The following is a 17,064-nucleotide window of genomic DNA, read 5'->3' on the forward strand; positions in this document are numbered from 1 at the left end:
ATAAACAAAATCACTACTAAAGTACTATACTACATAACGAGACAACGTTACGTACAAGTTTAATTGTGGTCACGTGATTGTTGCGGCATATAATCAAATTCTGAATACGAGTAAATAAATTTGTTGCATATTCTGAGTTGTCGGTATCTCTGATACTGCTCCATAACCAGATTACGACATATACTAGTAACTACGGAAATTCGAGACATTCAATACAGCCGTGGTGCAAAACTGACGTTGAAATACACTTATTAAAAGCAGAGCGAAAAGTAAGTATCTACAGAGGTACATTACTTGGGGTTTGCAACTCGCATAGTACTGTATGGTGACATCATGTCAAGATCCCATTCAAGTGTCTTCTCGTAGATAGCGAGACTGAGGCTACGACCTTCTGACATGACATATATCAATGTTCAAGGTTTGTAATGAAAAAATAAAACTTTTCTTGCCACTATCATAGTGAAAAATGTAATACATCGAAAATGTACTGAAAATATAGTTCTCGTAATCCGTCATATCGTGGGCAGCTATTTTGATCCATCTGGACATCCCAGTATCCTAGTTACCTAGGGCATGCGCATTCGCATTTTTCTGAGTTGGAACGCTTATGTGAGAGCGAGATTGTAACGGGATCTTGGTATCATGTCACCGTAGTTGCAAACCCCAAGTAATGTACCTCTGGTATCTATAAAAATTTAAAAAAAATATGTTTTTTCTTGTCGACTTTACAATACCTAAGTTACATTTGCTGAGCAAGCACGTATAATTTGAACCTGGACACATTACTACTCACATTAACGGTGTATCTGTATTGAATATGCATTTGTAATTATTATATATGATTTGTCTTACTATGCAAACAAGTCACAAGAAAAACAGTGTATCAGAGCACGGTTACTAACCGTGATCAGAGGGACTGTGCACTAAATAACTCTTTCAGTGAGAAATCTAAAATATATCATAAAATAAGAAAAATACTGTAAACTCCTTTATTTTTGTGAGTTTTGGTCGATTTCGATGATTCGGAGAAACAGTAGCATCGTTGACCGCCAAACTGTCATATCGCGAAAAATGTCCGAGTTTGTATGAGGTTCGAACATACATTTTTTAAACCGACTTCGCGGTGTCGTACCCCCTCAACGTCCGAGTTAAGGCTTTTTAAGTTCATATTTAGGCGCATGCGTACTGCTAAAAACGTGTGGTTATCGACGTGCCCGTCTGTGTCTATTTCTGTGAATGACTTTGAGGCACACCCTTAACCCACACAGTAATCAGCCCCGTGAGTGTCTCTATCGAGTCAACCGTACAAGCACACAATCTCCATACAAAGATGCCTCTCGAATTTGAACTAGCCCCTGGTCGTATGATTGGTGGTGACCACCCATGTTTTTTCATCGCTGAAATCGGACAGAACCACCAGGGCGATATCAATATTGCCAAACAGATGATCAAAGTTGCTAAGGTAAAAAATTCAAATAACTGACTTCCATATAATGTTATGCATGTACACGTGTCAAATCTCATAGGCACTGGAATTCTTCTCGTTTTACTTTCAAGCTGGACACGTGTAGGTCCGTGGTTTGATTTGATTCAGCGTCTGCATAAGGGATGAACCATTAGAATTGGGGAGGGTACGGATACTTTCAGAAAATGCTCAGCCTGCACGAAATGCAAGGAGAAACCTGCAAATTCTGAAACGTGTGCAAAAAACTGATAGAAGTCACTGCCCAACTGTGCATCCAACTGACCCACCCTTTTAAAGCTGCAAGCATTCTGAAATATTTCATTCAAATATCGCCAGTGATCTTATGCAATGTGTTTTTGTGTCTTTATGCAATGTGTTTTGTTTTTTGTAATTTGCCATGTTTGCAAACATTTTCTTGTGAAACTAAAACTGTTTACAGTAGTTAATGTGATTCAACAGGCTGTCATCCAATCACATCACTCGATCAGTAGCGCTGATATAGAAATATTTTAACTAATAAACTTTTTTTAGGATGCTGGTGCTGATTGTGCCAAGTTCCAGAAAAGTGAACTTGAGTTTAAATTCAACAAGGCAGCGTTGGAGAGACCATATACAACAAAGAATTCTTGGGGTGTTACATATGGTGAACATAAAAGACATCTGGAATTTAGCCATGAACAGTATCAGGAATTAAAAGCCTATGCAGAGTCTGTTGGTATATTACTAGGAGCATCTGGAATGGATGAGGTGAGAAGATAATTTATTTTATCTTTGTAAGTTGTACAATGTCGAAGACCCATAAAAAAAAAATAATGTGTTTCTGGTCATTGAGAGAGTCACTTAAAATGGGCGTGTCACAGCTTTTTTGTCAGAATTAAAAAAAAAAAATTTTTTTTATAAAATTAAAAAAAAACATCCCTAAACATCTAATTTTGTCCAGAAACTTTTTTTTTTACTACTTTTGTGCATTAGGCTGATTGGACCATGTTAACATCATTTCAATAATTATATTCATCCACATAAGTGATGTCAAAGTCACAGTTAATGCAATTGTTCATCTGAATGTTATTTACCGGTATGTTAGTGACCACCTCTATATAAAAATCACTTGCTTATAATGACCACTTTTAGACAGTACCAAGGCATAACATATGAACAATCTGTTAAGGAACATGCAGAGTATTTTGCAGTCCATATCAATAATGTAGTGGCTTATTCTGAATGGAATGGCACATTTATTCTAGTTTATATTTTCATCAAATGTCAACAATTTACTCCGAAACTTCAACATTACAAATTCTGTTTATTTGATCTCAGAAAGCTATAGACTTCCTTGATGAGTTAGGAATTGCATTCCTAAAGGTGGGCTCTGGAGACACCAATAATTTGCCGTACTTGGAGCATGCCGCAAAGAAAGGACGACCCATGGTGATCTCGTCTGGCATGCAAACTATGGACACAATGAAGAAGGTTTATAACACAGTAAAGCCAATCAATGATAAGTTTTGTATACTGCAATGTACAAGTGCATATCCACTTGAACCTGAAGACGTTCATCTCAATATTATCAAGGTAGGGCTTTTCTGTCTATGCAAATGCCGCAAATACTTTCAAGGCAGTATTTATTTATCATTGAATCAACTGAAAATATCACATGAAATGACACTTTGCTGAAAAGTTGTCATAATTTTGTGTTTTGCAAAGTCAAAGTTTCACAAAATTCATTTCTACAATATTTCACAGAAGTCACTGTGACTCCCTGTCTTAATGATCTCAGTAAAATCTTTACTGCAGATACAATATTGCATCACCGACTCACAAAACCATTAAATAATAACTATTATAAAAATAAATCAAAATCTTATATGGTTGTATAATAATTTATAAAACAGTTTGTACCTCACATCCTTCACTTTTATTTTCCAGGAATACCAGAAGGAATTTCCAGATATTCCAATTGGATATTCTGGGCATGAAAATGGAATGAGTATAACATTAGCTGCTGTTGCTATGGGAGCCAAAGTATTAGAACGACACATTACTTTAGATAAAACATGGAAAGGCAGTGATCACAGCGCATCCTTAGGTGAGCAAAGTTTTCTGGATAATATTTCTTCCAGTAAGTTAAATTGGTCAAGGGTCATCTGATCTCATTCAAAGTGGCTGACTCTTGGCTATTTTGTTTTACAAAATGCTATTCCAATACCATGTCTATGACATGCCTTGACCAATCGCATGCAAACTTGACACATACCCAATACATCAGTTCACACATGTTTGATGATCAAATTGAAGATGGCTGACTAGTGGCAATTTTTATGTTAACAATGCCCTTCCATAACGGGTTCTCAGTCATGCATGGGCATCTTTCATTCAAAACTTTGTACATACACCTTGATGCAGATCAGATTCAAAATGGCCGACTAACCATCTCAATCATACTTTACACATATATCCTATCATATGTATACTGCTGCATGTTAAAATGGACGACTGGTGGCCATTTTTTTTAGCAGTTACAGTTTGGGAGCAATATCTCAGGCATGGCTGGAGTGATCACATTCAAACTTCACAAATACATGTACATCATGTCACACATTTTAACATACATTTTGTTTCATTATTCAATTCAAGATGCCTGAATGGCAGCCATTTTAGTAAAGGAAGTAATCGCGCATACTGGCTTCAGTTTGTATCACATGTCTATTATAATGTCAGTTATAATAAATAATAAAAATATTAATATCGGCCATCAGAACACCAGCAAGAAGTAACACCATTCTACACACCAACTTCAGTTGACACATTTAAATATGTCATTTTATCTGCAATTGCTTGAAATTTTTTTCATTCAAACATAGTGCACCATTTTTTTTTTGGATGTCTGGTATTTAGCTCATAATAATTTTCAAAAAAAAAAGTACCAACAGGGACTGTGTCATTTTCAATGAGTTTTCCAAGGAATTGTTAAGATTCCTTTGCCTTTTACATTGGGGTTGAATATAAGGCTTTGCACTTCCGTGCACAGTGGCTCGTTGGCAAGAACCAATTATTCGCACCCAAATATATAAAATAGAAACGATGTTGTCAACTGTTATTAACTAAACGTACACGTGTTTTCGTTAATAAAGTAACTTATTAGCAAGGTTGCCACAGCAGATCATAGAAGCGACACTTATCTTGTGTACTTGTTAGCAAATATGTAAACATACGATATAACAGTGCGACGACCTGTATCAAGTAAGGTTAATTTGAATTTTAGTGTCAGTTAGGTCATAAACAAGCTGAATATCATTGCACCAAGTTCTGTATGACAACTACGTCATTTACAATGAATTTTATTTTGTAGAACCCAGCGAGTTGAAAGAACTTATATCACAGATACGTATCGTAGAAAGAGCGATGGGAAGTCGAGTGAAAAAGATGCGATCATGTGAGCTGTTTACGCATCAGAAGGTGAGACATCCATTGATTCATTTTATTAACATAGCAATATAAAATGAAATGTACTAGTGAGATAAACAATTATCTTACTTAATATACCACAAGATATTGCACTGGGCTTCTGTTAAAGGGGCACTTCCAGTTAAGCCTAATCTCACAAAAAATTTACTTTCTGGATTAAAATTACAATGGATAACAAAAGATAGATTAACTTTGTAAACAATATAAACAATAGTGTCCCATGATTCTTTTGTGCAATCCCTGAGCTTGGAAGGTTCCCCTTTAAGGATGAAATAGCTCTAGCTGTGTATAATACCATATTGTTTGTGATTATCCAACTTATCACTTTGCAATCAGGGAGAAAAAAAAGCATTATGTATTTTCTTTTTAGATTTATGTAACAAATAATCCTACTGTAATATGCACTATATATAAACGATGTGTTTTACTGGTCTTCAATTTACATTTCTGTTTTTAACTCCTGTGTGGGAATCACATTATGTTAGTGTGTATGTATGTGAATCGCTTATCGTAATTCAAAGAAAATTGGTACATAGATGCTCTGAGATAATGTTTCCAAGATTTAATAATTACCGGGAGCCAATATTCAGCTGTATTAGTGATAACTCAAGAACTATTGAATATACATCAATAATAATTAGTGTATAGTTGCTCTGGCATAATCCACAGACCTGATCAGTTTAGGATTAAAAAACAAGCATAATAATTACCTACGGTAGTTTGCATTAATTGGGTAAATTTCTGGTCTCGCAAGAACTATCAGATTTCAATGAAACCTAATTTGCATATAATAGCCCAATTTCCAGCTGTTGCAATGATATCTAGAGTACTAATCTGATTACAATAAACCTGTTTAGAGTTGAAATCAATTCTTATTAATCACCTAATTCACATAAATTAGCCAATTTTTAGCTGTTTCACCAGTATCTCAAACACTACTATGACAGAATTCAATGAAACTTGGTATGTATGTCTTCCGGGTCAATTCACATTTGAAAAACCTGCATATTAATTACCTTATTTGCATAAGTTTAAATATGTCCTATTCCTACTTCATATGCCTCCTATTCCTTTCTAAAATTTTTGACGAGGAAATATCATTTGTTGTCACTTACCTGGTAATCTTAAATGTAAATTACCATGGATACTGGCATATACGAATGAGTGTTTTGGAAAATGAAATATTTTTGTGAATTATTGATGTGTTCATTTTGTATGTGTCATTATTGTGACCAATCAGAATGGTAGATTTGGACATATGAGCCCACAGTATAGTTCAATTATACAACTAGAAAGATATACACGACAACTTTTATGATGATCTTAGTAAATTACAAAAAAGCTTTTAGAATATTTATGGGTGTGATTTTATGTGCGATATAAAGCACCGGATTCATGTCACAGCATAAACATTTTACATTAATTTTTAATTTACATTAAAAAAAGAAGATTTTCAAAATTGATCTTTTCAACATAAACATTTGACCACCTTGTCACTAATTGAAATGAGAGATTATTGTCAGCTGGTATGAATGAGCATGCATAATCTACTGGGTTTTTGTTGGTGACAAATTAAAAAAAAAAACACTGTTGTATTTTCACAGCTTGGTAAAAGTGTTGTTGCTGCAAAGGATATTCCAGCCGATACTGCAATGACTTTGGACATGTTAACAGTTAAGGTTGCCGAACCGAAAGGATATCCACCGGAGAAGATTTTCGATCTCATTGGCAAGAAATTAAAGAAAGGGGTTGAAAATGATGATTCGGTCACTGAAGATAATTTGCAATAAAATTATGTTAAAAAAAAATACCGTACTCGATTGACTTGCGGAGTATTGCATCAGGTTGACACAGCTCTCTTATTGGTTAATAACAGGCTTGATCTACTATAAAATACTTTATTTTCACTTGGAATAAATTTTCGCTATTTTTGCTGAAGGAATGATTCAGTGAAAATAAAATCCAGCGAATATACCTTTTTTCTTATCTTTTACATTCAACTCGCTAAAAATCAGTGAAAATAAATTCCATACAACACACCTAAAAAAGTCTTTTCAGCGAAAATTAATTCCAGTGAAAATAAAGTATTTTACAGTATTAGGACAAAATTCATTGTTGCAGGTCAAATAATCCTGGGAAATATTATGGTGGACATTGCTTTACCTCAGGAGTTTGCGCATGTTCCAAAACATACTACAACAAAGTTAATGATGAAGGCTTGACTTGTTTTCCTGCAGATTCTAATAGTAATAATAATAATTCTGTTGGTACATAAATTAAATCATAATGAAATGTCTTTGTTTGTTCATTGTAAAATTGTTGTAGAAATCAGTGATAACGCAAATATTTTTGTAATATTCTGGTTTGTTTACCAAAAGAGACATACTATTCCTCCTGGCACATAGTGAAGGAAAATCGTCATAAGGAACGTTTTTCACCTCTTTTTTTTTTTTTTGGAGCTGAGGACTGAGCAAGTTGGTCAAATATGGTAATGTTTTTCAAAAAAAAAAAGTATCTTTAGTTGTAACTTATTACAAACAGCTGTTGCAAATTATTTGTACATAGTTTAGAAATAAAAATCTCAAGTTTTTCATTTTCTTTTGTACTTCCAGTTTGTCTTCATGATTACCCTGTCTGTATATGTTTGTGTACATTTTCCGCAGATATCTTAAGAGCAACTCTTTGGATTCCAGTGAAATCCCATGCGTATTAATAATTTGCATAATAATTAGTGAAGTCTGTTGATGGTATTATACCATACACGACTTGGTTTGGTCGATGATTGCGGGGGTAACAGTGTGTACTTGGTAAGCCCCCCCCCCAAAAAAAGGAGGAATTGTACAATTTAATACATCAGTTACAAACTATGCATGATGTTCATACCAAAATGTCTTTAACAGTCTTCCCACCAGTTCTGTAAAAAAAATAGCGTCGATTTTCAGACCCAGTAACCTCAAGAGCGCCATGCCTGTCCTGTTGCCGACCCCCTCCTGCTAAGTTGTCCAAAACTACCAATAATTAAACCCCACGAAATGTTTTTGAAGTTGTGACAAATTTTTAAACTAATAATCTGTAACAAAACTAAACATTTTAAAACTTCCAGGCATTTTTGTAGCTGGTTTCAGGGGGCTGATAAATTCTCAAATCTGTAGGACGTCATGGAAATTTGCATTACAACATTTCATACTGCAAATATGCATGGAATAATACAAGGCTATTACGAAGATACGGCAAAGTATGCACGAAGACAGTACAGTGGCAGTATCAACTGACACGCAGCAAAGGTCGATGCAACAGAATACTGTCTGAGTGCATACCTTAAGGTATTCTCATAACATTATTATACATCTTTTTCTTCCAAGGATACATCATGGGAATGCCAAAATCCAAAAAGTTTAGAACAGAATCAGTGAACTTCTTCGTGTGGAGTCTGGTAAACCCTGGTAGCAGCCATGTTTGTTTTTATTAGCTCTAAGTGTGGTGTTTACAAGATTCCTTTGTACTAAGTGTGGTGTTTACAAGATTCCTTTGTACTAAGTGTGGTTTTTACAAGATTCCTTTGTACTAAGTGTGGTGTTTACAAGATTCCTTTGTACCAAGTGTGGTGTTTACAATATTCATTTGTACCAAGTCTGGTGTTTACAAGATTCCTTTGTACCAAGTGCGGTGTTTACAAGATTCCTTTGTACTAAGTGTGATGTTTACAAGATTCCTTTGTACTAAGTGTTGTGTTTACAAGATTCCTTTGTACTAAGTGTGGTGTTTACAAGATTCCTTTGTACCAAGTGCGGTGTTTACAAGATTCCTTTGTACTAAGTGAGGTGTTTACAAGATTCCTTTGTACTAAGTGTGGTGTTTACAAAATTTCTTTGTACTAAGTGTGGTGTTTACAAGAATCCTTTGTACTAAGTGTGGTGTTTACAAGAATCCTTTGTACTAAGTGTGGTGTTTACAAGATTCATTTGTACTAAGTGTGGTGTTTACAAGATTCCTTTGTACTAAGTGTGGTGTTTACAAGATTCCTTTGTACTAAGTGTGGTGTTTACAAGATTCCTTTGTACCAAGTGTGGTGTTTACAAGATTCATTTGTACCAAGTCTGGTGTTTACAAGATTCCTTTGTACCAAGTGCGGTGTTTACAAGATTCCTTTGTACTAAGTGTGATGTTTACAAGATTCTTTTGTACTAAGTGTGGTGTTTACAAGATTCCTTTGTACCAAGTGCGGTGTTTACAAGATTCCTTTGTACTAAGTGTTGTGTTTACAAGATTCCTTTGTACTAAGTGTGGTGTTTACAAAATTTCTTTGTACTAAGTGTGGTGTTTACAAGAATCCTTTGTACTAAGTGTGGTGTTTACAAGAATCCTTTGTACTAAGTGTGGTGTTTACAAGATTCATTTGTACTAAGTGTGGTGTTTACAAGATTCCTTTGTACTAAGTGTGGTGTTTACAAGATTCCTTTGTACTAAGTGTTGTGTTTACAAGATTCCTTTGTACTAAGTGTGGTGTTTACAAAATTTCTTTGTACTAAGTGTGGTGTTTACAAGAATCCTTTGTACTAAGTGTGGTGTTTACAAGATTCCTTTGTACTAAGTGTGGTGTTTACAAGATTCCTTTGTACTAAGTGTGGTGTTTACAAGAATCACTTGTACCAAGTGTGGTTTTTACAAGATTCATTTGTATCAAGTGTGGTGTTTACAAGATTCTTTTTGTACCAAGTGCAATGTATACAAGATTCTTTTGTACTAAGTGTGGTGTTTACAAGATTCCTTTGTACTAAGTATGGTGTTTACAAGATTTCTTTGTACCAAATGTGGTGTTTACAAGATTCATTTGTACTAAGTCTGGTGTTTACAAGATTCCTTTGTACCAAGTGCGGTGTTTACAAGATTCCTTTGTACCAAGTGTGGTGTTTACAAGATTCCTTTGTACTAAGTGTGGTTTTTACAAGATTCTTTTTGTACCAAGTGCGATGTTTACAAGATTTTTTTGTACTAAGTGTGGTTCTTAAAAGATTAACTTGTACTAAGTGTGATGTTTACAAGATTCCCTTGTACAAGGTGTGGTGTTTACAAGATTCCTTTGTACTAAGTGTTGTGTTTACAAGATTCCCTTGTACTAAGTGTGGTGTTTACAAGATTCCCTTGTACAATTTGGGCGTGGTTTCTCAAAAGTGGATTCAGCATCTCCTAGCCTACAGTGGTCACCTCATTGAAATGTACCTTCTCTACTGTCTGTGACATATAAAACACGTCCTAAATAAACACAAACAAAGTTGTGATAACAACACTTTCTCACCATAACATTCAACCAATCAGGGGCAACTAATTTTTAGTTGAGTCGATAAAAGGCCAAATTTGATACGTCGAAAAAAATGTTGAAGCGTGGTGGTCGTCGCGCAGCGCGTGTTCGATTTTCATGTAAATAAATAATGTATTTTACACGGATTGTATACGTCGTTATGAGTCCCATATCGAACAGGACGCGGCGCGACGACTACCGCCCTTTAACTAACATCTGCTCCCTGATTACTCTGACAGTTGCCTACCGAAATCAATAATATTGTCGGTTACACCCTCGTAACTGTGCACATAGGGTAATAACGTCATGTTCAATTCCCAAACACGCCTTTGACATTCGTAAGTAAACATTTGTTTCAATACACCTCAATGACCTCATCACAGTGGTTATGAATAGGGCGCCACGTCGACCACGGCAGTTAAGAATTAATGGGCTCGGGGTTGTCACTGATTCGTATGAGTACGTGGGTAAGAAATATGTGATATTGTCAGTCAAGGTTAATTAATTCGGCTTCTCTGGTGCTATAAAAAATGGCATCTTCACCAGTTAAGGTTCATTAATTCGGCCACTGTCTTATCACATTCGTGGGGACGGCCATGGATGGACGGCGTGTGCGAAACCGTGCGAATCAAACGATGGAACACTAGCTGGTTGAATGGTTTTGGAAATAAAACAAAATTGTGGAGCGTGAAAAGAGGAAAAAATAAATCATTCTCATAACAACTGTAATGTAAAAGAAGTGAGGAAAATGTGAATAAAAAATATCTATGTCCAGTCGGGATGTGACGTAAAACTTTCATAGTATATCATTCCTGCAACGAGTCCGGGCAGTAACCTGCCCTTATTCGAGATATGTAAATAGGTCTGCCCTTAGAAATAAATTACTTGACGTCATACTTGATAATGGCCATTATGTCTGCGCTATGCGTCCACACCCGCCACGTCGACAGATGCAGTGCGTACGTATTTCTGTAGTTGTAGGACAGTTTCACTCCAATTGAACGCCCAGCCCCTACATGCAATACTAGTACATCAGATTTTAATCAGATTACCCCGTACCTGTGCCCAAACAAACATTGGATGTAATGTGTTAAAAACAGCACAAATAAACGATGATGTATATCTGTGTTTTTGACTATTTACGGCTTTTTTTGTTTCTCAAACACCTTTCAAAAATTATAAAATGTCACACGTGTGAAATAGCCAGGGACAACCATGTGAACACGCCTCCATGGGAACAACCGAAACATTAGCCATTATTTACACCCTCTGTGCAGTGTGTAAACAGAAGACGCTATACTTTAATTAATTGTAAAGAATTTTAATTTCTCTAGGCCTCGGAGTGTGAAGGGAATAGTTGAAATAAGTTTTAATGTGGCTCATAAATTGTCGGTGTTCTACATACAGCAACAAAGTCGTCGGTAAATTGCCACACACTTATGTAATACAATATGAATATTTGTTATTACTGTTCAGTTCATTTTTAAGGTTGAGATGCAAATATGCTATCGACACCTCAGGCCCATTCCCTTCTTTAATAAATATTTATAAATTTCACAATTAAAACTGAAACGACAAGTGTATATTGACCAATAGAATGTCATATAAAAATGACATCATTGGACGATGCGCTCATTGATTGGCTGGTTGGATTCCAATTATAATATTTATATATATAAATCAGTAAATACAAATAAATATGTTAAACCCACATAATTTGTTCTGTGTAAAAGGAACTTTAGTTCAATCAACATTTTAAGATATACCCTTGCCATATAAATATTAAATGTAAATACAAAAATGAAATAAAATGTGTCACTTTCCAGGGTATTTAAAGTTTTTTTTTTTTTTTTGAAACTTCAAATTTGTATCCTACTAAAACGAACTCAATATTAGTGGAAGTATGAAGGAATTAACATGCTCAGTTCGTTCAGAGGCTTTTAAAACATCTCTTAAAATGCGCATTCAATTGTTTTGAAATTTTACTTTACAATGCGGAGATATCATCGATTTATAATTGATGTGTTTACTTTATTTAGATTATTGGGAACCTAGCTTGCCACTTTTATTAAAAAATAACGATATATCGATTATTCATAGTAAGGGTATATTGACATCGTTCCCATGGCGACTGCCAGTTCAGTATTATTATGCAAATATAATGATAAGCACCCCAGTATGTGCGTGTATAAACGAGCGGACACGAATGTTTTGGCCACTGTGGGTTATCACAGAGTGGTGACGGGTGTCAGCTCAGCTCGCCGTGTTTTCAGAACCAAACGTTCGCGCACAGTTTTAGTTGAAACTTTCTTTGAATCCGTCGATGTCCATTCATAGTAGGAGTTTTTCGCCATGAGTGGATCTGAACCATCAGAGGTGAGTTGAAATATATGTGTGAATTGAAAGTCCAGCTGATACTGGTCGACACACCCTATGACGTTAAACGCACCACCGATCAAGACAAACACGTGTCAGTATCGGTATTCCACTTGTCATGTGGTGATTGTATGTGCGCGCGTGTTCGTAGTTGTGCAACACCCCTATAAATGGGAAATATAAAAAAGTACTGAAATTATGTTAAGTAAATATGCAATAACCTCGTGAATAATCGTTTAAACATCATGGTTGCATGGGGTTTTAGGGATGTATGTATTGCTCAATAAAAAAATTATCACTGTGTAAAAGTGTTTTTTTCATTTAGTACGATGTATAATTTTTGGTGTGATTAGATACGGTATCAACATTTCAATATTATACGACAAGCTGGTGACTTCATTTAATTGCTGCCACTTGTTGATATCACTTGACAATATTTACAAAATGGAATTAATTAAACCGGCATTTGAGGACGTTAATGTCATGCAATTAGTCTGTCTGTGTTATACGGTTCACATCACAAAACAGACGCTCTGAAGTCAGCAAATATGAGACAATTAATTCTCTCGAACCATTTTAGGTCGGGCTATTCGTCGACCTGCGGTTGGTATATACCGTTTACTAAAACAAATCGGCGATGGTTCTATATAGAGTACAGGTGTCTAGTCCGTATTAGGCGACGGTAGTACTAGCTGTTATACCACAGCAATCGGCTTATAACCGGGACCATGTGAAACTCACTCATTAATAACATTCTCAGAGAGTGCCTGGTCCGTTTTTTTTTTTGGGGGGGGGGGGGGTCAGTACAGCTAATGGAAATAAGAGTTGCGACTGGATTGTTTTTAATAATACTAACATTAATACAAAACACACATTTGATATTCACAAAATTAATGACAGATCGTTTTAGACTTTGCAAAAACCTAAACTGAAACGAATATGTGAAAACAATACCGCAGTTTATTGTGTTTTCGTGCAAGAAACATTGCGTATATATTTTTGTTTGTAGAGCCGACTCCACATGGTTTGCTACGCTTAGTCTCGTGTATGCAGAATAGCCATAGTTGACGGTGGACTATGGAACCCCGGCCCGGGCGAGGTCATAGAGTCGTGGATCATTCTTGGCAATAGTGATATAATATATCAGTTCAGCGTTTATCACTACTATGTGTATTCCTACCGTGTTTCATTGAACTTATTTTCTGAATGTGCAGATGTGGAGCATTTGCATCTCTCTTTAATAATAGAAAGTTCCTATATGTTGCGCCCCTTGTAGTGACGGACCGCTTCTGTGACGTCAAATCGTTAGTCGTCTAGAATATAATAAAATCCTTCAAAAACATAGTCTGTTTTAATGGACGACTATAGATCAAATCGATATCGACGCTTCGAACGATTTCCCCTGAAGATACGGCATTTCGTATGCGCGCATACCGTTTTGGGATGTAGCGTAAACTTATATGTGTGATATTGTGCTTCTGGGTGTACCAATCGACGTCATAAAAATAAAATTCCCTTCTATCGAATATCAGCAAACTTACATGTTTATATTTTCCACCATGGCAAAACAGGTGTAAATTCCGTGAAAGTGATTATGGTCCACCCTGGCTTTACGTCATAGAAATACCTCGTCGCCAGAGGGCGCGATGGATAGGAAAGATGTCAATCTAAGAAAATAGAACATAAATGTTCCAATCGGTACCCTAACATCTACTGCAATCTCTTTTGTCAAACTGTTTGTTAGATTACTGACAATTCAAATCAAATTAGAGATAAATACAAGACAAGAGAAACTGAATCAGTTCTTTTAATATTGTGGAAAATTCATATTAAGCGATCTGTTTAAACATGGAAGTCATAAACTTTTTTGGTTCTATTCTGATAATGCCTCACAAGAACATATACCTGATTAGAGTCAACTTGTGGTCTTAGTGACAATCCATTCTGCGCTCAATTTTATACACGTACCCCAAAGCATTCGCAGGGCATTTGTTACAGAGTAAGAGCAAATCAGTATGTCACCAGTCGTTTCAAAGACTTTGTCATCCATGTCTAATATATCTCCAGTATTTTCGTTGTCATACATGTCTGCGTACATGTGTCGCTATCATCATAGAGCTTCGAATAATGACGCAACATTGCCCAAAAAATTTCAAATATATCTTTTTCTTCTATCAAGAACGATTGGAAGAGGAGAAGCACAAGAGAACAGAAACAAAAACAGTTAAATCTTACAGTAAGCTGTCACAGTGACAGTCGCTAGTTAAAACAAGCGAATTAAGGAAATTGGAAGTGATTACACGTATTAACTAATCTGAATAAGTATATGTACAGAGAGTATGCTAACAACATATTTTGTCAAAAGGATAATGTAGAAACAATTCAGCCACTATTATATGTACGAAGACATAGGGAATGATAGTGGGACATACAGTGACGATGAAGATAGTGACTCAGATTCAGACATTGCACAGTATGAATTTGGATCATCTACAATAGAGCAGGATAGCGATGAAAGTGGGAGTGAGAACATATAGTAAAAGAACATTTGAATATCTACTAAATGCACAGGACAATATAGTGCATATAATTCACTATTACTAATATAGCATGATGATACAAGATAAAAACAATATTAGGAAATCAAATGAATATCAAATAGAAATTCCAAACATTAAACTAGTTAAACTATAAAACGTTGCTGCCTCTCGTATTTAAATATAAATTATTCTTATTATATATTATGTGTGGATATGAAACATATATTTTTTAACTTGGCTGCGGGTATGTCACATTTAATTAGGGTAGTGAGGGGGTAAACTTTTAGGTAAAGCTGAAGAAGGGCATGTGAAAAAATTGTGATTTTCAGAAGTAAAAAAAAAATCCTCACTCCGTACAACGTGATCACAGCCTAAATTAATAGGAATAAAATAATCATTACTTAGAAAGACAAAAGAAAAAAATCTGCATTATTAACAAGCTTTGAAAAGAAATAAATACAGAAAACCTGTTATAACGCTGAACCCGTTTCCTAATTCTGCTCCCCAAAATGATATCTGCCGTTTGATATGTTGTCTAGTAAATCCCGGATGAACACATTTATTACAATAAAATTGCAATTTCCCATTCGTTATGAAAATAAATACAAAACACATTGACGAGGTGTCCATTTCAGTAGATAGAGCGATATTTCCAGTATCTTTGACATGTGACGGAGGCGGCACAGGGGCAGATGTTGGAGGGCGACGCCCCTCCAAAATCAAGCCGAAACCCTTTGTGTCCGCAAAATCTGCCCCTCAAAATGCAGGAAATAGCGTTTCAGAGGGTCTATATTCCAATTATTTAGGGGGGCATGCCCCGGACCCACTAGTAAGGCCGCGCTTCCGGCGCAAGGTTGGTGAGCCCCCCCCCCCCCCCAATGCAAAAGTTCGTGCCGCCGCCTCTGTCATGTATTCAATCCTTGCCTCTGCCGCACAAGAATTTATTATTTATTCTAATTATTATTATTATTATTTATTATTAAATCTTTATTGCAGGGTATAAAGTGAAAAGTTCGTACATCCAATATTAAAAAAAAACAAAAACAAAAACAAAATAAATATAAACAAACAAAGAAAGAGAAAAAACGAATATATAAAAAAGACTTAACGAATGTGATTATGTGTATTCATGGAGCTATTGTCCCATGGCATCATAATATAGCAGTCTTTTATGTCAGTGTTACAGTGACGTAATTTGAGAAACTTGTCCTAATATTTTTCAAAAATCGCTATTTTTAGAACACTTCCATAGAGCATTAAATAAAAATTACACTTTTTAAAACTCAGATATTTGAAATATTTCAGGAAACAGAAAAGTATCCCATCATTAACAATATATTATTTTTTCAGCCTACGTCACCAGTCTACGATTTGAGATATAGCATAAATAACACTGTCAAAATGGCTATCATCCACTAAAATACAACCATCATTTTCTCGAAAATTGAGCTGATGATCACCAACTTTCTTATATGACTCAGAAGTAGGGAATTCACTTTACTCTGCGCTCGCTAAGTTTGTACATTCAATGTCAATTTATTATCACAAACATGTGTTTACATTTGTGATCGTATACTAAGGCCATACTTTTATTATCCCTTGTTTCGCGAACCCGCCGAATGAACAGGAGCCGAAAATTAAATAAAAATAAAATTTTATTTCAGCGTAATTTCTCGCGCCCGCCGACTTGTAAGCGCAAAAAAATGCTAAAAAACTATTTTTTTTATCTTCATTTTTTTTTACCGCCCGCCGCATAACAAATCCAAGTTGCATTTTCGTGGGAGTATCATGATCAAAGTCATACCGAAGTCTGTGCAGATGAGAAACAAGGTTATACATGGAATAACATTTTATTTTATTTCTTCTCTCCAATCAATGATCTCACTTACAATTCTTTGAGAATCACACAAATCTAATGG

At 35.5% G+C, this 17,064-nt stretch overlaps 2 protein-coding genes across 2 annotated transcripts in view; both read left to right on the plus strand.

The window, feature by feature from the left end:
- The first annotated feature begins 1,178 nt into the window (after window positions 1-1,178).
- LOC100367009 (N-acetylneuraminate-9-phosphate synthase) lies at window positions 1,179-7,535 on the plus strand. The gene is made up of 6 exons (XM_002733946.4): window positions 1,179-1,462; window positions 1,997-2,212; window positions 2,783-3,037; window positions 3,392-3,551; window positions 4,815-4,921; window positions 6,535-7,535. The coding sequence occupies exons 1-6, from the start codon at window positions 1,331-1,333 to the stop codon at window positions 6,718-6,720; spliced, it is 1,056 nt and encodes a 351-aa protein (XP_002733992.1). The 5' UTR covers window positions 1,179-1,330; the 3' UTR covers window positions 6,721-7,535.
- A 4,924-nt stretch (window positions 7,536-12,459) lies between these two features.
- Window positions 12,460-17,064, plus strand: part of LOC100367162 (bifunctional UDP-N-acetylglucosamine 2-epimerase/N-acetylmannosamine kinase) — a 30,696-nt gene continuing 26,091 nt past the window's right edge. The window contains exon 1 of the mRNA XM_078008571.2: window positions 12,460-12,605. Within this exon, the coding sequence (XP_077864697.2) occupies window positions 12,582-12,605 (24 nt within the window). The 5' untranslated portion in view covers window positions 12,460-12,581. The remainder of the gene's footprint in view (window positions 12,606-17,064) is intronic.

The sequence above is a fragment of the Saccoglossus kowalevskii genome, chromosome 10 (genome assembly GCF_978046115.1).
Source record: "Saccoglossus kowalevskii chromosome 10, keSacKowa6.1, whole genome shotgun sequence".
Taxonomy (NCBI): domain Eukaryota; kingdom Metazoa; phylum Hemichordata; class Enteropneusta; family Harrimaniidae; genus Saccoglossus; species Saccoglossus kowalevskii.

Excerpts from the sequence above, each read along its gene's own strand:
- LOC100367009 (XM_002733946.4), top strand. The coding sequence starts at position 1,331 with ATGCCTCTCGAATTTGAACTAGCCCCTGGTCGTATGATTGGTGGTGAC. Across the intron at positions 1,463-1,996 it reads AGATGATCAAAGTTGCTAAG|GATGCTGGTGCTGATTGTGC; the intron begins GTAAAAAATTCA and ends AACTTTTTTTAG. Across the intron at positions 3,552-4,814 it reads TGATCACAGCGCATCCTTAG|AACCCAGCGAGTTGAAAGAA; the intron begins GTGAGCAAAGTT and ends TTTATTTTGTAG.